This window comes from Poecilia formosa, unplaced genomic scaffold (genome assembly GCF_000485575.1).
Source record: "Poecilia formosa unplaced genomic scaffold, Poecilia_formosa-5.1.2 Scaffold46, whole genome shotgun sequence".
Lineage (NCBI taxonomy): Eukaryota > Metazoa > Chordata > Actinopteri > Cyprinodontiformes > Poeciliidae > Poecilia > Poecilia formosa.
Window position 1 is genome coordinate 2,783,313 of NW_006799985.1, and position 27,691 is coordinate 2,811,003.

The following is a 27,691-nucleotide window of genomic DNA, read 5'->3' on the forward strand; positions in this document are numbered from 1 at the left end:
GAGCGATAATTAAGACTTAGGGGGTGAATGACAGAGCCATTTGTGACGACGGAATATGGCGTCCCCCCCTGCTCTCTGGGAAACAGAAGGGCTCGGAGAGGCTCGGTGTCACAAAACATTACCCACACAGCTGTTGGCTTTATGAGCAAGCAATGGTGTACTCCCTTCCTTCCTTCCTCCTTCTCCCTCTCATCCTCATCACCGCTTTATCTCTTTCCACCAGCACCACCGCCATGCACCACTCTTCCCTTGCTGTGTGATTCTTTGGCATTTTGTGCCACCTCAACACCACCACCATCAACATTAGCTATTCAGTCCATCACAACCCCATTCTCCTTCTTCACCTCGCACCACCATCCTTGTTATCTCCAAGGGAAGAGAAGACCACTAGTACTCCATCATTCATATCCTAGCAAGAAGTGGAGGAGGAGTGGGAGAGGCTCTGCATGCACACCAAAAATACAAAGTAACACCTAGCATGAAAATTCAATAAAAAGCACTCACACTGACAGTGAATAGTGCTTTGAATAGGAGTTCAGGCTCTTTTTTTGTGGTTTTTTTAAGCTTCCTTTTTCCTCTCAAGAAAACATGTCTGTGTTTCTGTCATTACTGCAACCATAGAAATTCATACATTCTATACAGATGCAATTAGATTAATTAGAATATCGTGAAAAAGTTAGTTTATTTCTGTAGTTCAATTCAAAAAGAGGAACTTATATTATGCATTTTAAATGTTTATTTGACTTACGTTTGACGGTTCTGCCTTACATCTTATAAAAATCCAAAATTAATCTCTGGAAATTTGAATTTGAAGCCCATTAAAATTTTACTCTGATTCAGAAATTTCATGTTATGGCCTTCTCCACCATGAAGGAAACTGGTGACAGTTGTTTTGTAGTCATTTATTGATCTTTGCTGAAGAAGCTGGCCGTACGCCATTTAGTTGATGGTTTGGTGGAAGGAAAAACATGCTAAAAAAAAGTTTGGGGGAGATTCACAAAGTTTAAATTTCAGACAACTGTTGCACTCCTTGAATTATTTTATTTGCACAGCACATTTCAGCAACAAGACAGTTCAACCAGTAGCTTGTTGTTACTGGTTTATTCACAAGCCTGGCTAAGAAGAAGGTGACTGAATTGTTTTAGAATATGTTCAAAGTCCCGAAAATTGTACTTTAGATGAAAATAAATGTTCCCACTCACTCTGAAATCAAGGAGTTTAAAGGAACAGGGAAGAGGCAGCTAATCCATGTCCCTTTGTGGAGCCATGTCCTCTGCCGGTGTTGGTACAAGTTGTTTCATCCAGTCCAAGGTCAGTGCATCAGTGTGTTACATTGGAGCACTTAATGCTTTCCCTCGCTGGCAAGCTTTCTGGAGATGCTGACTTAATTTTCCAGCATCAACTGGCACCTGCCCACATGGAGAAAAAAAAGTACACCATTTATGACCATGGTATGATTGCTTGATTGGTCAGCAAATTTGCTTGACCTAAACTCGTTATGAGAGACGCCAGGCCAAACAATGCAGGCAAGCAAAAGGCCGCTATCCATAACACCTCAGCCATGCCAAAAGCTGATCGCCTCCAAGCTTGCTGCATCTCTGCATCCCAAAAACAGTCCCAGCCACGTGAAGCACAAATATCCCATAAGAATTTCTTGCAGCAGGCCAACATTTCTCTTACAAATCTTTTTTTGTTGTTGTTTTTAATTGATCTAGTGTCATATTCTGAATTTCTGAAAAAAAAATATTAGCAGTATTATCAAAAATAGAGTTAAAATATGTCACTGCATGTATGCAACTTTCAAGCAAATGACTTCCACTTACTGAATTGAATTATTTAAGTAAATTTATTGTAATATACCCAGGTGTACTTGTACTGTTTGCAAGGTTTCAAGGTGTCCAACATTTGTTTATTTTGCAGTTAGTTTAAAGTCTTTATTTTCAGACATCATTATCTCCCCTTCTAAAATACAACACCAAGTCCCTTGTCTTGTGTCACTGCATAAAAATGCCCTGCGCCCCGATAACAAGAACTTCTGCAGATTTAACTCTGGCAAATAAAATGATCCAAGTATGACGTGTCCACCAAGATCTGCACTCTGCTCTGTAGTCTCTCTCTCTCTTAAGTCCATCCATCTCTCTGCTTCGGCCAGCAAACCTGCCCCTGGTCTCGTCTCGCTCTTTGTCTCTGTCTCAAGGGCCTTCACAGTGCGCACAGTAGTCCACAAAGTCTTAATTCAAACGAAACCCCTTCGCGCCCCGTTAAACCACTGACCTTCTCTGTCACTCCTGTCACCGGCTGCCGCCGCAGACGAGGGCCTGAGCTGCAAGCTAAAAGACCCCGTGCTCAATAAAAATGTGGGTGATTAAACAACTCCCAGTAATTGCTCCTTTTGTGCAGGAATCAAGCGGTCACACTTATTACAAAGGCAGGAGACCGCGAGGCTGGGAGCAGCCGCATCCGATGAGGGCCAGACAACCCTCAGTGACCCTGTGCCCTCCCGTCACTACTCCTTTATCTGACCAAACAACCACAGTGGAGTGTTTGAGTGTGTGTATTTGTTTACCAGCAGGTGTGTGTGGGTTTGCAGGAGTGTATGCTAAGTATGCAAAGAAAGCTACTGAAACAAAGGAGCAGCAGAATGACACAAGAGCTCCCCTCTGTGGTCAAAGACGTAACTGTGCATGAAACACCATTTGGATCGAAGCGATTTGCAGTTGCAAGCAACCAGCCAGCTGGCTTTGGTACTGGGTGACAAAGCCAAACCGGGAGACCATGTCCAACATGAGGTCCTGGTAACAGAGATCATAGTCATTTGCAAACTATACGCATCATCTGGTAGTCACGAGCATATATGTACATTTATAAGCACAAAGGCCAAACCATGTGCCATGTCAAATAGGTCGTCTTACAAAATGAGGCAATTACCAGCTACACATACAAACGTAAAGTACTTCTGAAGAGCCTGTGAGTGCTTTGGCTCCCCTATGATCAAGACTGCTCTCAACACAGCCAAGGCTTGTACACATACAGGGCCCCGTGTGCCAAAACAGCAATCAGACCGGACTGCTGTGGAGGTTTGAAATAGGAGAGCTTTCTGTGGTCGGAGAGAGCAACAGAAACCGAGAGGGGCCAGACGGAGACGGCTTGCAGTGCCTGTCATTGTGTTGATGGAATTGCTCATTTCTTCTCTACTACAATCATAGCTGAAAAATGAAAAAAAAAATGCTTGTATTTACATTGTTGTAAATACAACAATGTAAATACAAGCATGACGAAACCTAGTCATGATAAAGACAGCCAAAACAGCTTAGTATTCTCAGACATGATGGCTTTGTGAATAAGAGAGCAGATCATAAATAATTCCTTTGTGTCACCATCAAATATCCCTGATTACAAAAAATTATACATGTGAGAATTGTGAAAAGGCAGAAAAAAGGGTTTGATTTTATCTTCTTTCATCTGCAAACTGAGCTGTCAGCCTGCTTGAAAGGCCGTGGAGTAATACTGCCCCCTTCTGGCTGAAACAGCAGTAGAAAACCTCATCAACAATAGACAATGTCTATGGTTGATTGTCACACATTGTCAACAGACATCAAAGCAAATAAAGCTGTTTGTAAAAACTGTGCAAAATCAAGTTTTATTAGTTTTCTCCAGCACGGCTGCCTTTCACCAGCGCCACAATCACCATCATTGCTGTCGTCATAATCTCTGAGACATCACAAAGCAGAGACAGACGGTGAGACAATAAGCCCCCTAAAAAGACTCATCGCTCACACATCTTGGCAGAAACAGTTATCAGCTGTTCGTAGAGTCTGGCACTGCAGTGGGTCAGCATCACATGTCCATCATGTCCATCATCCATATATATACACACATACAATTTGCTTTCTTTCCAGAGTCTTCAAGTCCACTTAGTGGTTAGAATTCCAGTTTCGATAACATTTAAAAGTTCATTTTTGTGGAGACATACCGTAGCCAACAAGTTGTATATTTCAGTTTGTTTGATTCTCACCTTTTGTATTCTACTTCCTGTCTACTGCAGGTCTGATGACAGTCACTGTCCCCATTTTAGGCAAACGCTGAATACGTGTAATGTGTAGCGTAATATCAAGAAAATACAGAGCTCACCTGGACTGAATGCTGCCAGAACATTTTTTTGGGCTTTGGGAAAGTCCACATTTTCCGATTGTAGAGTTCCGGTGGAAAGTGTTGCTCATTCGCACAGATGGTCATTTGAAAATGAGCACGGCAAATTATTCATATTATGTAGAGATGACTCATAAAAAACGATGATGCACAAAAGGTTAAAAGGCTATCACAGTAATATGATCACAACTTAAATTAACTGTTTTTTTCCCCCTACTGAGTCAGGATAGTCCCAGCAATCTGACGTACAGTTGAAACCAGATACTATTTTAAAACACACAAAAAAAACACAACCTTGATATTAAATCAGACTAAAGTTTAAATGTTTTACGCCAGGAGTTTTATTTTTTAATTTGCCAAATGCACCCAAAATGAAAGAGAGAATATATCCATCCCTTGGTATTGGTTTGAAGCAGATGCTCCCTATTTTTAGTGAAATAATACTCCAGATATTTTGTTCTTCCTCTCCTCAGATTCAGAACTTTGCAAGGACTGTGATTACTATGCATTTAAACAGTTTGAGAAACCCCTGACAATGATGTCATTATTTTGTAAGCAACTGATTATTTCCAGCATCTGAAATAATTTCTTGTGTGACGTCCAAATCCAAAGAAATCAGCCAAGATAGTAAGAAGAGGTAAGTATTCATAGAGAAACTGGTCCTGTATCAACATGGGTTGAAAGATCACTGATTAAGGAAAAAGACAAAACTCTAAAAGGAAATCAAAAGAGACAGAATTTGTAAATACTTACAAAGGTACACAATTTTAGGAAACTTATTGAAGCAGTATTTCAATACATAAGCCAAGAAATTAATGTTTGAGCACAAATGGGGTTTTTTGCAAATGGAGAACGACCAAAGTAAACTACCAAACTATTTATAAAGAGCAGTTTGACAGATCAAAATTCTGTGAAGCTGTTGCGAGAAGCTTCTAGAAGGAAACCTGCAATGTATGACCCTAAGTCATATGGTTTAAAATATTAACCTGAAAAACAGTGAGTGAAGTTATGTAAACTTCTAAGTTGAAGAAATTCATAAAATATTCTCTCTCTCTCTTTCTCTCTCTCTCTCTCTGTTAAATTTCAAACAGTGAAAAAGCAGATTTGATTGTGTCTTATTTTTTGCACCATACTGTGTAAATATCTGGTTTTAACTGTACAAATTTGCATCACTGTTATGCCCTCTGATAGCGACAGCTTTATTCTGATGTTTCATCCATCATAATTCTCTCTTTGTGGGTTATGCATTCCAAATAAATAAGAAAACAAAGCTGGAGCTGATAAATACAACAAATCCTACATTTTATGCCATCATTTCTTGAAATGTTTAGGTGGGGCAAAGGTCTTTTTTCTATTATTTATATTTCAGGTTAAGGAGTTTTTATGGTTCACAATGTGCTTCCTATAACCCAATTAGGTTAATTAAACGAAACTATGTCTGAAATGTAAATCTGTTTGTTTTGTGTTATATGTAAATGGATTTAACTGTTAATTGGCAGCTTAAAAACCTAAATTTTCAGTCAGATAATGCATCACTAAATAATATTTACTTTTATGTACTCTGTTTAGTGTTAAAATGATTGGATCTTATTTTGTTTAATTCAAATCTATCATTGCAATCTGAGAACCTGCATAATTTATCATTGTTTATGTGTTGTGTTTGTTAAAATAGTTAATAAAAAACAAACCAAAATCTCAAAAGGCCAAAAAATGGAAATTTTTATGGTCAATAGGACCATGAAAATTATCATGAACAGATTAGCTACGGTAGATATTTTTATACAAAACAAAGTATATACACTGATATTAAGTTTGAATTTCAAAAACTACTTTTGACAGCCCAGAAGTATCAGTGGAAAAGTGGTGTGTTTCCCTCCGCTAATCACGGCCTCAGTTCATGTCTTCAGTCAGAAAATACTGCAGGAAATAATGACCAATAATAACTTTCCAAACACACTAAAAAAAAACTAACTTCTATGTGTGCATAATTCTCTCCAATATTTGCCATAAAAAGGTCAATAATCATTTGGAATGAATAGTTGTTTTACTACATATTCACAAAGAAGAATAAAAAACTGAATCAGTTAAAGTAAACACACAGCAACAAGAATATAGCCCAGAAAAATGTGTGCATTTGTGTAGACAGCAGTAAAAACCGGGGGAAAGCTGATTTAAACCAGGTGCAACCTAACTGAGGGTCAGGCGAACATGTAAGTCGTAACAATGTGGAAAAGGTGAAACACAAGAGAAAGAGGACAAAACAAGAACACTAGAGTTAAACCATGTCGGTAGTGATGTGCTCAGGAGCTTTTCATCCCTCAGTATCTGGCCTAAGGACAGCTCGCTCAAAACGTTTGCTTCAATTGTCTGTCTTGTCTGCTTCCCCCCTGCTGAGACAGCGATAGATCTGCTGCGGAACCTCCATTAGCTTGAGTAGATTTGGGTCCCAATCACACGCATGATCTCCTTCTGCACCTTTGGCTCCTGAGTGTTGATGTTGGCATCCCCTACTTGGCCATCCTCATACCTGCAATTATACACAAAAACCTATTATAAACATTGGCTTGTAAAGGTTTTCACGCTGGAGTATTTGCTGATCTTAGCAGCTTATGACTACATTGGCTAAACAAACTTTATTGTAACATACAGAACATTTTAAGTGATACACCAGGGGCCTGCATCCTGCGGCTTCGGAGCCAGAAGTGGCTCTTTGGACCTTGCACAATGGCTTCTACTAACTTTGGTTAAAAACATAAAAAAAAGAACTAATGTTTTAAATATAAATATAAGTGTTTTGATGAATAAATAAATGATATTTTCCTTTATGCCAAAACCTCAGAATGGTGGTTGTTGGAAAAATGACAACTCATTTTAACAATTTTCCATCAAAGGGCAATGGTGCTTTTCGTCACGGTGACAGGATTACTCACACAAAAAAGAAGCGGGTGCAGACATGGTCGGAGACCGGACACACCCATATGTTGCCGTGTTTCTGGAGATCTTTAGAAGTGATCACTGAGGAAGAAAAACACACAAAAAAACTGTTTGTATTCAATATTGTCATGTTTGAACGACTCCTCATTTAAATCCAGACATTTTTATTTGACCTTTATTAAAATAGGTGAGATAATTTAGAACTTGTTCTCATTTATAATTATTATAACACTACAAACCTAATGGAAACAACTAGTTATTCCCATTAACTAGTTATTTGTTATTTTGTAGATCAGTACCTCAGTTTGTTAGTCTGTAATGTTTGTGCTGTATGAACTTATTTGGTGAATAAATCAATAATAAGAAAAGATTTGTTTTTATTAGTAAATTACATTTTGCATAACATATTGTGCATGGTCCAAACAGAGTGCAGGTTTTAAATTAATATCACATCTTCTGCATTAAATATGTTATCAACAAAGAAACATTCAAAAGTCCACTTATCAAACACAAACATGTATTTCACTGTTAGCTCAGGTATTACCTTCACAAAGAGCAATGCAGTTCAAGTTTCGACTTTGCAGAAACCTTGATTGTATTGGGCGGCTCTACAGTGAAAGACAGTCATGGGTTGCAGTTTAGATTAAGATCTAACTGATGTGTTCAAAGGACAATGTTTTTTTTTTCACTTTCTAGGCAATGAAAGTCTGTATTGAGATAAGGCAAAAAACAAAAAACTGCCACAATACAGTGGCAAAACACATATTTAAAGAAAATGTTTAATTTCAAATTCATCATTTTAACACAAATAAGAGTGCAATGTGCGCCTCACCTGCGGTATGGTGTTCATACGGTTGTAACGCTGTACCAGTTCATCTTTGGTGGGCATGCGATGTTGTCCTTTCCCCATTCCTACACAAGACAGCACAGCAAGGCCAATAAAAGTGTCTTAGAAAAATGCTACTTTGAGTCACTCAGGTTGTGTAAACTTTATCTTTATGTCATTTTCAAGGAAATTACTTTATTTCGAAAGTTTTGGTTAGCAGCCTGAATAGGAATACATAATATGCTCACTGATGAATTCAATTTCAGAGTTTTTATGAGTGTGTACAGAATGTTTGCATGCATAAATAAAATAAAAAAATGCCTACAAAACAATTGGAAATTGTAGTCTTTCTGAAATATTTGGAAACTCTTTACAAGAATACACTGGACTTTAACATAAGTTCTGATCATTTGCTTGGACTCTTGGTCAACAAGCAGGAAATTTGCAACCGTCTGACATATTCTCTCTACAAACACTACAAAATTACAGTACAATAGAAAAAAAAATGGAAAAAAAAAAACAAACAATGTTGATGTTACAAACCCAAAACCAAAACAACCACAACATAAAGTATGGAAAGGCAGGTTGTACACAAGCCTCAGCTTTTACAAATGAACAGACATGACGCTACAAAACAGCAGCACAACATATTGACGGCTGTAAGACAAAAAAAAAATAAAAAATGGCGTGCTCCATCGTGATGATCAGGCCACATCAGGAAGACACTGATTAGAAGCGGGGATAGCAGGTCTTAGTGGCGAAAACAACATATTCCTACCTGAGTATCCAAAAGATATACTGGAGATGGGGCTCAGATAGATGCCCTTTCCATACGCTGCGCCGTGCAGCTTGGGATTGAAAAGAGCAGGAAGGAAGGATGGGTAACTGAGCTTTACATTTATGAATAAGGCACACACAAATACAGCCCAATTTCTTCCTAATCAGCTTTGGTGAAAAAAGCTGATTTTTTTTTTCACCAAAAGAAAGTTGTGTGAAAAATTTCACACAGCTTTTCTTGTGTGAAAGTTGTCAAAAAAAAAAAAAGTTCACACAAGAGAATCCAAATAGTTGAAAGTGGATAACAAAAAGGAGAAGGAATGTGTTGTGGTTGAATTTTGTTGATGGAATTCTGTTGTATAACATTGTAGTATTCAGGTAACATTTACAGAGTCACAAAGAGTGTGCAGATCCTCCAAACATTTTTAATTGTGTCACTTTACAACCATAAACGTCAATGTTTCAATGTTCATTTGGATGTTATGTGATAGACCAACACAAAATATTCCACAATTGTGAAGGGGGAATAAAGGACACATGGTTTGGAATTGCGCTTACATTTTGTTTACAAATGAAAATCTAAAACAAAGCGATGCTTACACATTCATCCCCACAGCATGATGCTGCCACCACCAGGTTTGGACATGTCCTTTTTGCTTTGTTTACCAACATGCATGCATGCAGACGACAAAGTTAAATTTTAACTTTGGTCTCATCTGACTACAACGGGAAAGGACGTTATTTTATCCTGTCAGCAGAGTCTATAAGCTGAGGGGTGGATCTCTGCATCCACAGCTCAGAGAGGGTGACAGAAAATGAAAGAGGGAGAGGGTGGTAACAGATGCAACAAGTTTAAAATCTTTAGTTGTCAAAAAAGATAAAAAAAAACCAGCATCTTCTATCTTCCATGTCACAAATATATTATTTTGTGCTTGTCTGTAATGCATTCACAGTTGATGTTTGTGTTTGTATTTTGACAAAGGTTTAACTTTGAATTAAAATTTTTATGAATACATTTGCCAGACATACACTTATGTAATTTATGCTAATGCATAGATTATGTCTGTGAAAGAAAACAGACATAATTACGAGGGAGAACACACACACACACACACCTACACAGACACTTTTACAGAAAATGAAAAACAGAAGAACGTGAGGTTTGTGTGTTAACTGAAGGTGGAGACTGACTCAGTCTCCTTTGTTCTGTGAAAGACGGTGACAAAGGAAGGGTGCGGATGCTCCAGCAGAGACAAAGAGGAGGAGGCAAAAAGCACCGAGCCAAGATCCAAGATGGAGAGTTCAAAAACTCGGGAGAACAAAGGCGGCATAAATGAGACATATCAGCGTGACAGAGCAATCGCAGCTGACAAGAATGATTCAATGAGCTCAAGTTTTTTTTGATTGAGTTCTGTTTAATCTATTTTCAGGTTATGCAAGTGTCTCTAAGCAGCCACTATCGGCTGTATTCTGAAAATGAGGCAATGCTGTGCTCTCTCTTGTGCTGGGTTAGCACTCTGATATTTTTAGAGAACGTTTATTTAGGCTAATTTCTGCCATTTTGGTTTTTAAATTGTATCCGTCCTGTTTATTTCAGGTTTGAATTAATTATTTATGTGAAAGTTCTAATTTAAAAGAACCGTCTCTTCGCCCTCCCAAAAAACTTTACTCACAACTATTAAAGTTTTCTTTTGTATTCTACAGTATTCTAACATTTTTAGCGCGTGACCGACCCCCACAGGGCACACAGGCAGCCTCCTGACATGGCAGCTGAAACCACAGCATACTCCTACTGCTCCAAGCTGGAATATGGTATCTGCTGAAAGTGGCCGATATTGACCGGAAACATCTGCCACTGTGGCCTGTTCTCAAGAAAAATTGACAAGATGAGACATCTATTGATAGCAAATATGGATCAGCCTGATGGAAAGCCTGCGTCGTAAAAGAGCAGGTTTACCGTCTGTGGGAAGAAGCTTCATAAATCCGAGCTGAAGTAAAACCTACCTGCAGCTTGGTGTAAGAGGCGTTGACCAGTCCATTTCTAAGAACAGAGTGCCAGTTCTCTATATGGGATCCACTGGCGTAAAGAGAGAAAAGAAAAGACAAAGTATGAGCATAACAACTTGGAGCTGTGTATTACACAATAATTGGACATGAATTTGACCCTCGTCTCGTTGTAAACAATCTTAACAGTTACTTTGTTGTCAATTGTTGCTATGAAAAAAACAGATTTAAAATTATCTGAATTAAACTGAACTGAATTGATGTGAAATGAATTAACTGAACTGAATTGAATTTAAATCATTATATGATTGCAGAGGACTGGATTGGTTATACATTACAATATAATTGGGTATTAATTGCACCTCTTTCTCTTGAAGATGGCATTTGCTGTGAATTTATTAGAAGTTAATGTATCTTAAAGAATCTGAATTAAACAGAGTTCAACTGAATTGAACTAAAATTTAATTTGATGGACTCAATCAAAATGAAGCTAAACTAAAATATTTTTCTATTGTAGTGTTTTGTTCTAAATTAATTCTTTTTGCTTGTGTTTTTTGTTTTAAATGTGTTGATAATTTCCTTTTCGACCAGGCACTGAAGATAAACTATAAAGAAGTGTGAAGTGTTTTTTCATGTTTAATGTTTGATTCGATCGAAGTCTCAACTGTAGTGCAATTTATACAAATTATGCAGGACTGTTTAAAAATGCAGGATAATCTTCAGCTGTCATTTATTATTTATAAATTAGATTTTAAAATATGTATGACTACTGAGTGGATTTCCCAATATAGGTATTTAATCTCTCTTGAAAAGAGCCAAGATCGCTACAAGGCTGCTGGACTTGAGAAAATGTATTTTTCCTGACATAATTAAATAAACTTATCACTTACCTTTGTTTGGCATGTCTTCTAAATTCTAAAAGCGAAGCTATTTCTGTTTTGCATAATGTCTGTTGAGGTAAAAAATAGAGCGATGACACTCAGCTTCAATTAAATATTAGAAATGTTTATTTGGAATTAATAAATCTAAAGCTTTAACCAGCAGCAAAAGGGAGAGTGTCAGCACTGTGTGTGCTTTACTTTGACACTGCCCAGATGGGTCGAGTGTATCTAAAATATTCTGCAGAGCCCCATCTGCTGCAGGACAAATCTCTATCTCGCTCACATAAATATCATTGGCTCCGTGTGCTGGCTTAGAAAGGTGTCCTCTCAGTCCAAGAGAGCAGTCACTGCTTTGTCCTTTTGTTGTAATGGTTTCATTAAAATTACACTCACGCATATCCATTATAATTAGGGTGTCATGCTCTAATAATAAATTATAGTGGTTGTTGGGGATATTATCCTGCTATATTTTCTCAAATATTTTGATGCCAGAGGTAGGTTTTAATGTAAGAAAAAAAAAAGTTACTTTACATATTTTTTTAAAAGAAGAAATAGGTTGTCCCAGCGCTTTGTAAAATTTTTTATAGATGGTAGGAATTTCCATTAGCGAGGGTTAACTCACTGAAAGGCAAAGGTGCTGCCATAGAGCTTCTTGGCGGTGCGAAAGCGAGCCTCCTTGGCTGGGGGGCTGCTGAGCAACAGGAACTGGTGGGACGTGTGCATGAATTTCAGTTGCTGTAGAAATGCAATCAGAAACCAGAGAGAGACAGAGAGAGAATATGTTTAAAAAACCACAATGAAAATGTGTTTTTGTTTCTGGAGACAAAAGGAATAATATCTTGAATTCATACCCTGCTGAGAGGCAGCTTGACAATATGAGACCTATTACTGGAGATGATCCTACAAAGAAACACAGAATTCATTCTAATAACAATAATAATAATAAAGCATATTTTTCATATTACAATTTGTATTTTTATTAATTGCAGTAGTGTAGTGGTATGTGTGTGGATATGTGGGATATTTACAGTTTAACGTGCTTTTTAAAGAGTGAGTGTAAACACATTTTTGGAATGGATTCTCACCATTGCAACAGAGGGTGGGCCAAAGGGTCCAGTTTGTCCATCTGTTTCTTGATCTCCAAATATGAACCCTGAAAACAACAGAGAAGCATCTGCTGTTTATTTCCGTCTGCCAAAAATCAAATAAGTACTTGGAAAATGCAAATTATTATACAGACAGATGGACTTTCTATTCTTGATAAAGATTTGTCCCTCCTGCCTCCTTTTTGTACCTGGGTCATTTCACGGATGGACATGACACTGTCCAGTGCTTTCTGCAGTCTTTCATAATTCTTCTTCTGTGTCCAGGTGAAAGCAAACAAATGCAGAGGAGAAGGAAAGAATTATTATGAAAAAAAACCAACAACTTTAAAATAAATATAAAACAAAATCTTGTGACAGCAGTTTATCAAATAAAACAGACTACACATTTCTTAAATCAATTCTAAAATTACTTGGAATAATGCATTAAGTAGTGGGAATGCAAACCTTTGGGTTGAATGCAAGAGTTTTGGGGTCATTTGGATCCACAACCGATGGGTAGGGCTCGAAGATAATGCTCTTGCGTGGGGACTCAAGTGCAGCTCTACACATAGCCACAAGCAGGTCCACAACCTGGGAAGGGTTAGAAAAGGTTAATACCAATTAGTTTGATGTCTCTCAGTATACATAAAAAGAAAAGTACAACTAATTAGGGGAATGTCTTATAATGGTCTATATAAGTTTTTTGTGACTTTTTTTTCTATATGAATGTCAAAATATTGACCCCTAAAATACTGCACATATGTGTTTGTTGTTACCTCTGCTCCTGTTGCCACTTCTTCTGCAGCTCCAGACATCACACCCAGAGTGTAGAAGGAGAACACACACAACTCTCTGGTACACACAGCAGGCTGCAAAAACACAGTAAAAACGACAAAAAAAGAGAAAGAGATAAAACATGATTAATATGCTATTACTAGGAAAATAAAAATAAATGTATAGAATGATATACACAGATAGATATGTGTTTTGTTTATGCATTGTGTATGTCAAATATGTAGAAAGTAAGAAACCAAATTAAATATTAATATAGGAGTGTGTCTCTTTTCTTGATACCTTCAGCATGGACCCATTCTGAAAGACATGCTGTTCGTCACAAACCACGCAGTACTCATTAAGAGTGGGGATCCTCTGCTCTGAGTACTTCATTATCTGTTACAAGAAAAAGCATAATGCAATTGCCAATTATAACTCCCACCTGCAGCACTGATGTTTACAAGAATAAAGGCTGTGCAGACAGAAAAAAATCAATTCGGAAGGACAATTTGTCACTGCAATTTTATGTGGTTTAATCTGCAATAGGGTTTTAGAAACAGACCGAAGTGAGACAGCAGATGTGTGGTCCTCTACGTACAGTGCATTGCGCTTAACCCACTTATACAATCACTGCCAACTAGATTTGTTGTGAGAGATTTCTTCTTTGTCCTTTAAAAGGTCAACGCACAATCAAAAACGTCAAAGGGAAAGAAACATTGACTCATGCAAAATTCTGATGAAGAAAATTTCAAATTATGGTTATATGGCAGCTAAAACAAATCAAATTCATGATACCGTTACAGTATGCTTGTAGACAAAATCTTCAACATTTAAACCAAAATCATCTGTGCTATTTTAGTTAAACCTGCCCCATTTGAGAGAATCGTAAGAAGTGTGTCAGAGTGAGCTGCAGAGTTTTCAGATCGTCTGCATTGTGTCTCCTCCTCGCGAACAATTAAATCAGTGTGCAAAAAACTTTCGTTAAATGAATAAGTTTTGGTGGTTAGGTCGTGAGACTTCAGCTAACATATTTATGTTTAAAAGCTACATGAGCCATTTTTAGACAAGTCAACCTCATTTTCAGGGAAAATGTTGCAGCTCTTTTTTGCATAAAATATTCAAGAGTTTGTCCTTGAGTAGCACAGTATAACTCAATCCTGAATAAAGCACCGCTAAATGATGTCTGGATGAGATTCAACCACTTCAACTTCAGTGTGCAAAAACAGCTTGATTATTTCAAAGTTCTCAAAAAGTGAACTCCACTTATGTTGGCAACATCACGACGCAACTTTTCCTGCAAGGAAAGCTGCATTATTTTATTTCATCAGTTGGAGTTGATCGGAATATAGATGGAGATAGATGCAGGACAATACTGGAATAAAATCTAACAGAGTTTTAAAAGCTGAAACTGTGGCTCTGTTTCACCTTTCAGCAGGAGAATCATAAACATACAGCCAGAGCAACAACCAAATGTTTTCAAATCATTTCTCAAATAGGTAAATCAAAAGTAAAACCGACTACTAATAAACAAACTCATTATTAATAGTAATCGTAAGGTTCGAAAAATTCTTTTCACAGACACTCCTCAATCAGTCTTAATGTGCTTAAGCTATTTAGCACAGCAAAAAATTCAGTCTTCTGCTGTGGAAAGCTTGTAGAGACAAACACTGAAAGACTTTGCAATCACAACCAAAGTTGGTTGTACAAGGTACTAACTCAGGTGGAGCCAATACATATGCCACATTTTTAAGATAAAAAAAACTAAACAAAACAATGGATCTTCTTTCCTTCTACTTAATTATTTATTACTTCATGTTGGTCTATTACATAAAATCAAATATAATTACATTTTTGGCTTTATTTAGCTGAAAACTCATGTTGGGGTTAGAGACTAACCGAGCTCCTGTTTGTGTCCTAAACAATATTTAATAACTGAAACAGGGAGTACAAATGTTTTTGACTATGAGGATATATTTTCTTAGGATCTAACCTGCACCAAGAAGCCGTACTCCAAAGTAGGGATGTTCTTGCAGTGGCCGCCCGCCTGGGATGAAAAAAACAATTCAATCAGCTGCCTCGTGGTAATCTGCGCTGGGGCCCTGGCCGCCGGGACAGCTACAGTCTGATGGGTCAAGTGAAGACAAAGCATTATGGGAAAGGGCACACCAACTATGTTTTGGTAAGGGTGAGGGAAAGGCTCATGTGAAACAATGCAGGTGACAGGTGGACGTAGACAAGCGTGTAGTTGAAACTGAAAAGAATAAATGGAGCAATAACACCACACAGTAAAACTTTAATTAACTGGAAAGTAAATTTCACAATAACAAAAGTCTGGGAGGTGAAAGGACCAAAATGACCCTAACCTGGCTGTTTGGTGGATAGCTAAAGAGTTCCCCTTTAGGGTTCTTCATTGTACAGGAGATAGAGCGGTTCATCAGGCGGGTCACTCTCAGCTCAGGGACACTCAGCTTCCCTTTTAGAACCGTGTCTTGGATCAGAGGGAAACTTGGAGACCTGAAAAGATAAAAAAAAAATTTAGACTAAACCATCCTGGTAATGGTTTTAGTCTAAATGTTTTGTGTGTGTCTCACACATACAGGTTCATCTCATTAAGTTACAATATCAGAGTTATTTTACTTATTAATTCAATTCAATCAGTTTAATTTATACTATATAGAATGACTACAGATAGTTCAAGTGTCTGTTTCGATAAGTGTGATGGCTACAGCTTATAGCTAATGTAAATCAAAATTCTGTTTCTCAGAAAATTAGACTAAATGTGCAAAATATTTGATTTCTATTAATAAAATGCAAGGTTTACAGTCTTTTGCAAAGGAATTTGACCAACGGGTGCTTCCAGAAAATTTTTGTGGCAATGGGGGTCACTAATCCTGGAATGGCAGGATTAGCAAACCAAAGGACACAGGGAAGAGTTTGCAAATCACAAACAAACAAATATTGTAACTCATGAAAGTTTCTTCTTTTGTCTCTTCAAAAATAAAATAAATGTAATGCAGCCAATGGGGCAGCTCAAAAAATATACATGAGGCATTCACTGCTGTGCTGCCCCAATCCACCGTTTTTGGAACTGCTACAGTTCAGCCTCTTTCTCCTTACCGTTATCGGTGTCTGTCAATGACTGTCTGCTGGCCAACTGTGAAGCGTCTGCTTCATGATTGTGTAGGCACTTAACCTGGACATTGCCTTTGCTATTCTGTTTGATTCAAGTCTCGCTTCACACCTCTGTACGAAGCAAAGTGTCTAAATGACTGGCTTTTACCAAGCTAGCAGGAACTAGCTCAGCATGAGCAGGCATTGGGAGGCTGTGCCTGCCCATAAGCTCAGCTCTTCCTGACCTGGATGGGAAGCTGTCTATTCTTCTTCATTTATTTATTGTTTTACTTCGGAGTGGCTTTATCTTGATTTGATAAAGTAGGATCTCCCGCGCCTCCAATATCTAAGCCCTGTGTCTCCCGCATTCTTTCAGCCGCTCTGTTTAATCCATCGTTAACGTGTTATGCTAGCGCCAGTTTTTTCACCAGCATTTTGTACATGTCACTGCTAATGTTATAATTATTTATTTTGTATTAATTAACAACATAGGTATTGCATTTGAAATGTTGCATGATAAATATACATATAGGTTTATTCATACATATATTTTAAAAAAAGCCATTTTACTGTACCCCCCCTGCCCCCCCAAAATAAGCCATTGCCTCCCCAGGCTAAATTCATTTGCAGTATATAACATTTATATGCTTAAGAAAATCCTTTGTACTGATCTAGTGTCAACAATAACTTATGTTAATGAGAAATTTTCTCAGAAACTAAAATTAACATTTTTGTTTTCTTTATGTCACAATCGTCAAAATGTACAGAAACACAGTAAATGTGTGCAATATATTACTTTATGCGTAGTGAAGCTATACAATAGACTGGATTCAATTTTTAAATTAAATCACTGAAATACAGACACTTTGTGATGATATTCTAAGGTGTACTAGAAGGGTTTGGATTTAGAGCAGAAAGTTTGCAGGTTTGAAGGTACTTGACTTTCCCTGTAAAATAACTCAACTATATTCCTTGGTGGGTTTCTGGAGGCATTTTTTGCTCTTGTCTCTCAGTCTACACTAAAAGTCGACACAAGACAGCCAACTGAAATCGATTTGGACAGTAACTCCAGTTACTAACTGTTAGACAACAAGGACCATTTCTGCCATTACTCTCAGTACCTTATACAAGTACCCCCTTGACATGAGACTGCTATCAAGTCATTAGGATGTCAGGGCAGTCTAGTTAGTGGAGTCGGCCACCATCAAGTGGGTCAGTATTCAATCCCTGTGCACTCATACCTGTCAAACCTAGAGAGGGAGTGAGAGGAATGCTTCCTTCCCTCAGGGACTTTTGTCAGCTTTTGAATTTAAGTCGGCGTTCAAGATGCTGTGTTGACTTTTTCTTCCCCCTCTTGTCATATTTGCTACAGTTAGTTGTTAGACTGGCTGTTTTTGACTGGAAGTGATGCAGTTTTTTCAGACAGCAACAGTAGCTCAGGGAGAGAGGAGCTCAATCTTTTCACAGACTATCTGTCACAACACAGTGACAGTTTTAGCAAATATGTAAAAATATATATATTTATTTTATAGAAGTTATACTTTTAAAAAATAAACCTACTTGGGAATTGGGGAGAAAATGCTGAGCCCAGCACGAAACTTCTTGATGGTCCCTCCAGCTTTGAACCAGCTATGCCTCTTTTCCTGTTGGGCCTTGAGGAACTCATTGCTGAGGTGCTTCCACTGCTGTGAGGTGAATGTGCTCAGGATCCTGCCACCATAAAAACATGACTAGAGTGAGTCTGAACTGTGCTGAATCATACGTCTAAACTGTAAAGGAAAATCAGTTGAAAGAATTACATTCTTAATCATTCATAAGCTTTAACTTTTTTTTTCGCATTTTGTCATGTTACAACCGTAATCTTACATGTAGGCATTTGTTTGTTAAAAAGCATTAGTGAACAAACAGCATCATAAAGACTACGGGATATACCACACAGGTCATGGATAAAGTTGGAAAGACAATTAAAACCTTGTTTGGTATTAAAACAAAAATCCAGGTTTTAAACATCTCGTTTCAATCCATTATGAAGAAATAGAGAAAGTATGGCCCAGCTGCAAACCTACTGAGACATGGCTGCCCTCCTCAACTGTCAAACCAGGTAATAACTGAGGTGCTTCCACTACTTTGAGGTGAATATGGTTAGATGTGCTGATGCAATTCTTTCAAATTTTTTCCACACACGGAGGCTCTAGAAATCTATTTTTACTATGTTTATGAAATATGTAAAACTTTAAGCTTTACTAAACCTCCATGGTGACAAAATATTGTGAATAGTTGCTTTCACAAAGATTCACATTTTTATTTAAATACAGTTTGACACATATTTAACCTTTTAAAAGGAGTAAATTTAAGAATACAAATAATATATTGCATGAAAAAGTATTTCACATTCTTTTATCAATCTAGTAAAAGTTTGAAAATAAAATATTGAAAGGCTTAAGCTCTGCATGTGAGTGGCTTAAACTCAACTAAGTGAACTTGAGCTACTTACAAAGAAAGATGCGCAAAACTTTTAGTATAGATGATCAAATCTAGAGACATCACCCAAAAGACTTGCTGTCATTACTGAGGTGAAAAGTGGTTCTAAAAAGTGAATACCAGTTCATATCACACTTTTCAGACGTTAATAGTGTTTCCCATACATCTTTCCTTCTTTCCACTTAATAATTATTCTCCACTTTTTTTTTAACTATGAAATGAAATATATATTACATTCATCGCAGTTTTTGGTTGTAATGTGACAAAATGTGAAAAACTTCAAGGGGCATAAATACTTTCACAGATAAATTATAAATGATCGCCTCACTTACTTTTTGAGTTGCAGGCCCAGACTGAAGCCTTCTTTATTCGAAGGCTGAAACACGTCTACTGATGGCTCTGAATAAATAAAGATGACTAACATCATTACAGAGTCGACAGAAAGACACTCAAGTTTTTTTTTTGTTTTTTTTTCAGTCTCCCACGTGTGTGACACATATTGTACTCACTTCCCACACTCAGTAAGGGGCATAAATACCTAATGTCCCTGCTAGAAAACCAACACACACACATTGCGCCTTTACTCACCGGGTCCATCAAGGTACTGAGAAAGAGAAAAGCGCAGTCTCAGAATAATGGGCTCTGTTCTTATAACTTTCCAGGCTGTTGCAACCTCCTCCTGAATCAGGCACACACACACACACACATACATACACACACACACAAATACACGCAGTTAGCAGCCTAATTAGGGCCATTTCTCATTGCATAAATATCTTATGAGCACCAGATGCATTATAAATGATGTGTTACTTTGCAAAATGTCAACGTTAGAATAGTAATGGGAAAAGTCGGAAGAGGTGTTTGCAGTGTGAAGAGAGTGCTGACTCACATCTAAGAAGCCGATGTTAATATGAAGATCGATGTCCACATCATCAATGGTTCCGTACTCCCTGCGCAGAGATGCAGCAACAGACACAGTAAATCTGTCAAAACTAATGTGAATCATTAGACTCTGATCACTTCTGCTGATTACACTCAGTGAGAGATGAATTAAGGTTATGTTCTCCTTTCTTATTTAGCTTAAAAATCAGGACGCAAATTTTATTTCATTACAGCTAGCATGGACACCTTTAAAGATTTTCAGGACATGATTCTGTGCTGTACCTGACAGAGATGGCACTGTCGGTGTAGATGTCTTTCACAGCTTCAATATCTGCATCTAGTTGAGGGTGCCGGTACAGGTCAGCAGCACAGCTCCCCTGCAACAAGCAGCACTGGTCACAGTTATAGCAGTGAATGAATTCTCAATGGATACTGACTATTTTCACACACACACCCAAACATCCCACAGCAACAGCACTATTCCTACCCCTTCAGCTTTTTCACATTTTGTTGAACTGCAACATGCCTCATGCCTCTGCCAATGTCCTGTTTGCACTTGGGTTTTCCCATCATCCATAAAACATGTACAGGGATGGAGCTACATGCCGTACAATCCTGGAAGAAATCTTTTTAGAGGCTGCTAAAGACATAAGGCTGATGTGGGTGTTAATTTTTTAGCAGGTTAACCACCCTAAGTACCGTATACAGAATAGTTTGGATCAAAGGACATTTATCTATTAAAGAGGCCCATGCAGAATACGCCTCGGGCGAGAGAAGGTGTTGTAAGACTTGGGAGTTGCTGTTCACGTATTTTACATTCAACCTGACTGAGTTTGAGCTACTTTACAAAAAATAGAAAAACAAGTCGGGTCCTAAATGTGCAAAGCTGGTAGAAACATTTTGCACCTGTAATCATATTAAAAAGATTGTTCCACAAATATCAAATCTGAGGACTGAATGCAAGGGCACACCATACAAAATGTAGAAAATAATGTTTTAATGATGTATTAATTTAACTTGCTCTACCACATAAAATCCTAATAATATATATGGAAAATACATAGATTAGTATATTATTTTTATTACTGATAATGATTATAATTGAACAAAATGATGAAAAGTTGAAGGGATAATAATAGCTTTAAAAAACAGTTTAGATTCAAACACTCACCAAGATCCAGATTGCTTATTTTATGTAAAAGTGAATATTATAACACACATTACAAACTTAAGTTACTAAACACTGACTGCATGCATTACTTTAAATATGTTTTTGAATTTGAATTACTAGAGGAAGTTTCTCAATAATGATTTATGAACTTCTTTCAAAGTATTTAGATAAGTCTTTTTTTATTATTATTTCAGGCTACCACTGGAAGAAAGATTTGGTTCTTGATCATTTTCTGGTCTAAAAAGTCTTTCGTGCTTGTGTCTGGTGTCTTGAAGTCAAACTCTCATCTTCTGAGCTCAGTGTGCAGTACAGCTCCATCCTTATCATAGCTGCACTGCTTTCATGTACTTTGACTTCGTTGAAATGAGCTTTACTGGATTTACATTTCAATCAAAAGACTTGGAAGATAACAGTAAAAAAGGGATAACTCAGATTAAGATCTTAGGTGGAAGAAGAGCTATCAACTTTATGAGATAAAGATGATGAATTTCCTGATGGTCTTTGGAGATTAATTTGCCAGTGTCTAAAATGTGCTGCAAATAATAAATTTTGCATTCATTCATTATGAAAAAGAACATAAAGTTTCAGATATCAAGCAGCATGTTGTAAGCTTTTTAAAATGTTCTCCCTGCTCAGTGGAACATTGAGCAGGGAGAATGTTCCACTGCTCAATGGAACATTGAGCAGTGGAACATTGCTCAATATGGTAAATATTTACCATATTTACCATATAAATATATATGGTAAATATATTTACCATATATTTACCATATATTTATTTACATTAAATATAAATATTTACATTTATATTTAATGTAAATATTTAAAGAGGCAGCTTACCCCAACTAACACTTCTAAAATAACAATAAGAAAAAGGAGTTCTGTGTGCTTGTTAAACAATGAATGCAATTGTTGCTAACTAATAAAAATATGGAGCCTTTATTTCCAAATAACATTCAAAATTTACATTAATCTGAAAATATAACTTTCGAGCTCTGAGCGATAATTCATGCAAGACACTTCTGGCCTTTTCTTTAGTTCAGGAGTGGTTTAAAACAGTAATGAATTCTGTATCTTTGCTAAGGCTGTGTATCAAATACAATAACAATTAATATAACAGGTAACATTAGAACCTGTGATATATGCAATCATATTTGAAGCTGTTAAAATCAATACTTTTTTTATGTAAGCAGCACTAAGAGTCATTTTTGTGTTCTTAATAAAAGCTGTCAGGCCATGTTATGCAGTTTTACTTTGTTTTTTGGTGCAAGTACAGAGAAAGTATTGTATTCTTGCTCAAGGTTTTTAAATTGCGAGAATCTCATTCTGGCCCAGGACTGAAAAACAGAATTTTACTTTTATTTTTTTACATAATCAGGGACAAAGACTGAATAAAAATGAATAATGAAGCCACATTTCAAAGAACAGCTTTGAAAGGCCAACTGAAAGTCTGGTAAATGACTGATCAACACCAATTTCAAACATATAGATAACTGGCTCAAGGTGGCACAAACAATAGTCAAATTTTGAGGTTATTTAAATTTTTACTTCAATGTCATTTAAAAAATACATTAAATACATAGCAATGACAGAAATTTATGAAAAAAACAAAATGTGTAACATCTTAGCAAAACTACTTCAACAGTGAAGTGATAATGCCTTCTCTACCTGGATTCCATAAAGGAACTGTTCAGATTCGTTCTCCCCATCTGACTCCTCGTCGGTCCAACACTGGCCTTTGATGTCCTGTGGGCCCACGCATTGTGAAAACACCATTATAGTAGAGGAAAGAAAATACAGCCTCTTTGTAGCATCCTTTCATCTCCCTATTTAGCCTCCCGTTCAAGGGCTTCAAACAAGGCTTTATATAGCATCTCAAAGAGGAGACACAGAACATCCTCTGACATCTTCCCTCATAAGAATACCTAACTGAGAATGACAAGGATGACTTTTAAAATATGAAAAAAAGACATGTCAAAGCATGACAGTTTCAGCTCAACGGACCAGGACGTTTATTTTTAAATAGAGATAAAATAATCTCAATGCCAAAAAAAAATATCAGCCATTCTACATGAAACCTGGAACATTATTAAATCTTCTTCACAATTATCTAAATCAATTATGTGACAGTTTTATCAAACTCACTGATTACACACACCAATAGGATCCCAGCTGTCTTACCATTGGATCGGCTGTTCATAGGGCTCTCTCAGACAGGTTTAGGCCTCTGATTAGTGCCAACCATTGCAGCCTACCTCCAGGTGAAAGGAGCAAGAGCACAAAAAAATGAAGAGCTTTGTGTGACCGTCCGTTCCTTTTCACACTCCTCTGAATTCCACAGCCTTGGAAAAATTGGAGAAAAAAAATAAAAGAAAGAAAATCAGCAGAGGAAGAAAACATGCAACACAGGCTACTGCTAGTGATGCCATTCTTAGTCAACGGTGCCCTCCTCCTTTTTTTGTTTAAATCGCCTGCACTTCACCTTGCCATGTATCCTAGCAACAACCATCTCTGCCTCTTTTCAGAGTGGCATTAATCACTGTTGAGAGAAAGTGTGTGGGAGATTTGTGCTGTACGTTCAGTACCCTAGATGTCTTCACTTCTTTGTTTAGATATTTTTTCCAAGACTCTAGTCTGTTAATACCAAAGAACAAGAGGTTACTGTATTTTTTTTCTTAAGAAGTGCAGTAGAAAGACAGCACTGATGTAACCACAAAAACATGACATAAAAAGAACCCATTGTTTCTACTCCTTGTTGGCATGAATATCTCGTCAATGAATACTGGTAAAATATTTAAATTTCTAAAACATTTTTGTAAATAAAATCAATGACATGCAAAATGTCAAAAGCACATTGTCTATTGAGGATGGGCAATATGTGCACTGGTTAATAAAATGTTATTAACTGAACAATTATTTGTCATCTGTTAATAACAACAGATTCTAATTTATGATATGTGGAAACTACAAAAAACAAAACTAGGGTTGTAATTTTTCTTGCTTTTGAACTATATTCTTCCACATTTACACTTAAAAATATGACTAAATACAACTATTCAACAAAAGGTGAGGTTTTACTTTTAGAAGTGACAGTGATGGGTTAAAGCTTCACTAATTGTCAATATTTTTTAAATTGCAAAAAAATACCATTAAATATTGTGATAAAGTTTTAAGTCCATATGCCAATATACAAATGGGAGGTTCATCTTTCATTTATATAAAACATGTAAACAATAATTAGCTGTAATGCTGCAAATGATAATGTAGCATCTCCCTGGCAGGGCATTAGAACAGGACCCTGAAGTTTCAGTCCCTCGAATACATATGTACTTTAACGAATGGATGTTTTGCAAACAACAGATTTTATGAGGTGCAAAAAACAAGAATACATTTTTTGGACAGGTGGAGTTTTGTGCAGACTATTTAAAAATATGTTTGAAATATTTTTTAAAAATGGCGATGTCATCACCAACCAATCCTTAGCCCCAAGAATATCAAAAAAACAAACTTCTACCAGCTCCTGGCCAATTTGTTTACCTACACATTGCAATATTGTTGCTTCCTAGGGTTGGGCATTAGTCGTATCATGTATCATGATACATTTCTTATCATGATAAGATTTCAATTCATTTTTGTCATGATAAATTCTAATTAATAATGTTTACAAACCTGGGATTGTTCTATTTTTTCCCACTGTTTAATCAATAAATGTGCATCAATAAATATCAAAAAATTTGAAAATATGACTAAACGCAGTTTAAGTTCAAATTGTTGGTTGCAAAAGCAGGTGAGAAATGCCTCTTTGTCAGCTATGCACTGATGCATGATTTAAACAAAATTACCAGAGGGAGAAGGTTCCACTTTATACCCAAAAAAGGTGGGTACCAAGCAACCAAGGGCATAAAATGACAAAGGTATAATGACATGTTGAAAGCCTAAAATATGCTTGTTTATATATAAAGGAATTGTGTGGAAACTATGAATAAATATTTAATTTCAGAAATACTCTATATTCATGCGGACAAGTCCCATAAGGCTTGAAGCTGATGTCTACCTTTTTATCAATCTACTGCAATTTAGATATTTCTGTGGGAACAGTACCAAAACTGGCTCTATTCCAGGGTCCTTCTAAATCAACCACTGAGCATCACAACACATTTCAGTTCATTAAATGTAAGGCACAATAAATCGGCATAACAAAGGCTGTACAGCAACACAGATTTGCACTGCAGATGATGATGTTAACGTATCACAGAAAAACAGCTAAGCTACACCTGTTTAGCTTAATAGTCAAGAAAGCGAATTTTTCTGTTCCTTAATATTTCACTGACCAAAGAAAGAGCTTAAATGCTCTTGCTTTGATAGATCGCACTAATCTGATCTTTTCTTTCTAACACTGCAGAACCCTGCTCATCTCCATGCTCAGCTCCTATTCGTTTTCTACGTCCTTAAGCCTGCTCCTCGCATTTACATCTCGATCCCACTCACCCCCGCACTCCCTGCCATTTCCTTGGCCTCTGTCGTCTCACATACCAATAGAGTCACAGAAAAAAAATGAGCCCACCCACCCTCTGACAGTGCGCACGTACAAAAAGATACACACACATATATATTCACCTCGATCGTTCCACCATTCGTCCTTCTCCTTAGATAGCAGTTTAGCCCAAACACAGATGCGCTCAGGCGGATTGCCCCCCTCCCTCTACGCTTCGGACTCCCATCACATCCATCCACACTTACCTCCACAGAGAATGGAGACTGGGATGCTGTCCTTGCCTCAGATGCTTCTTTCCTCTTAAAGGGCGCACCTGCTTCTCTCTGTGTGTCTCTGTCTATCTCTCCCTCTGTCAGTGGCTGTTTTCCACTGAAATGACAGATGACAAAAGAACCATTAAATAAATACAAGAACGCAGCAACCACAGCTCTGGACGGTGTTTCTAGATGCGTGTTGTGCGTGTCTGCAAGCGCGCCAGCTGGTGCGTGTGCAAGTGTTTATCTATTGCAGATCTCTCCTACTGCTCTCTTATATTTTGCCTAACAACACTAGCGGGGGTCTGGGCATGCTCAGTGAGACGAGGCAAGCCAGTCATGTGACTTGCAGCTGACTGCACTGCTGCTGAGAAATTGAAGAGAAAAAATGTGTGTGATCTGTATGTGCTTCTGATGTTGTATTTGTGTGGTGTGTGAGTAATGTGTGTAGTTGCATAAGTCAGTATCTATTAAAGCTACATGGTGCTCAAGGTGTAGACTTCAGTTGATATGTACAATGTTGAAAAGATCTATGGGCACTCAGTGGAGTAAAAAGCCTTAAAATGAATTAATCTTTATTAAAAAGCATATGCTCACGATAAATACTTACAAAATTCTTCCTCTAGCTTGTGCTCATTTATTTAGTTCTGGAATCTTTTCTTCTTTATCATCATTCCCAGAATTGTTTCTATACTTTCAGCCCCCTAGTATTAGTGCATTATTTTATACTTCGACAACATTCCACAAGGTTGGGGCAAACTGAAAATTGATTTTTCACCAGTCCTCTATTCTTAAATTCCTCTAGACCAGGGGTCTCATTCTAGTGGCCCCCACTGTGATATGAAAGTATAATATTAGTGCGGCCCACAGGGAAAGCGGACCTCTGAAGGAAGTCCCGGCCGCCGGCCCTTGTCATGGCTGACATGGATAGTGTAACCCAGCTGTATTTTATTTGTTTGTTCTGTGTTATTTGCTTTTCTGTATTTTTACTTTATGGGTAGTGTCCCTTTAAGAGCAAAGTACGACATCACTTTACGGCAGTGTTCCGACTCCAGTTACTAAGGGAATTCCCGGGCTTTGGAGTTTCAGAGCTGCTGCGGAGTAGAGACATGCTAATCTCTGGCTACCTTCTGCATAGTGCTTGACTTCTTTATGCCTGATATATGATGTTTTCTTGCTAGGTGAGCATTACTGGAGATTTGTAATGTCATATGTGTTCTAATTTTATGTACTAAGTCTTCACTAATTCCGTAATGTTTTAGAAACCAAACTCCTGTTTTACCGTGGGTATTGTGAGTTAAAATGACTGTCAAGTTTGTTGTGTTAAGTGAAATATTTCATTTTCATCTATGTTCATGAGGTGCTTATTATTTTATGGAGTTATATTCCTGATAAAAAATCTTAAGTGCTGTTTTAAAATGGAGCTCACTGCTCTTTGTTACTAGCGGGATTCCCAGGCTTTGGAGTTTCAGAGCTGCTGCGGAGTAGACACATGCTCTCTATGAACAATTTTATTTTATTTTTTTTTGCTGGCCAGCTTCTTTTATTTATTTATTTTTTTACCAAGGACCCTGAAAGGATTCTTTATGATCTATTTTTTTTTTCTTCTTCTTTGTTGGTTTTTCCAGGAAAAGTGTATGACGAAGTGTTGAGACGAAGTTGGATGTGTTTCAGTCCAGTAACTTGTAATAAACATAACTGGTTGATGGTAAACTGCTATCTGAACCCAAGTACATTCTGTTCTTTGGTTATATTAGGCCAGGGGTCACCAACTCCAGTCCTCAAGGGCTACCATCCTGCAACTTTGGACCTCTGCTCCAAAATGTCTGAATGTCTGAATTCCCTCACCAGCATTCATTCCTCT

The 27,691-nt window shown here is 37.3% G+C and overlaps 1 protein-coding gene across 6 annotated transcripts; it reads right to left on the reverse strand.

Annotated features, from left to right (window-relative positions):
• Nucleotides 1-3,621: 3,621 nt before the first annotated feature.
• LOC103138109 (poly [ADP-ribose] polymerase 6) lies at nucleotides 3,622-26,124 on the reverse strand. 6 transcript variants are annotated; one of them, XM_016671552.1, is made up of 23 exons: nucleotides 25,819-26,124; nucleotides 23,260-23,420; nucleotides 22,747-22,824; nucleotides 20,190-20,284; nucleotides 19,915-19,975; nucleotides 19,611-19,701; nucleotides 19,355-19,421; nucleotides 18,102-18,251; nucleotides 15,794-15,944; nucleotides 15,421-15,474; nucleotides 13,731-13,826; nucleotides 13,433-13,525; nucleotides 13,122-13,247; nucleotides 12,866-12,931; nucleotides 12,657-12,724; nucleotides 12,423-12,471; nucleotides 12,194-12,306; nucleotides 10,691-10,763; nucleotides 8,688-8,757; nucleotides 7,916-7,995; nucleotides 7,628-7,691; nucleotides 7,080-7,164; nucleotides 3,622-6,676 (listed from the first exon to the last, which is right to left on the reverse strand). In XM_016671552.1, the coding sequence occupies exons 2-23, from the start codon at nucleotides 23,260-23,262 to the stop codon at nucleotides 6,574-6,576; spliced, it is 1,836 nt and encodes a 611-aa protein (XP_016527038.1). In that variant the 5' UTR covers nucleotides 23,263-23,420; nucleotides 25,819-26,124; the 3' UTR covers nucleotides 3,622-6,573. The 6 variants fall into 6 exon arrangements, with proteins under 6 accessions (XP_016527038.1, XP_016527037.1, XP_016527036.1 ...); XM_016671551.1 differs by having other exon boundaries at nucleotides 20,190-20,299; XM_016671550.1 differs by having other exon boundaries at nucleotides 12,866-12,928; nucleotides 15,421-15,552; nucleotides 20,190-20,299.
• Between the last annotated feature and the right edge of the window lie 1,567 nt (nucleotides 26,125-27,691).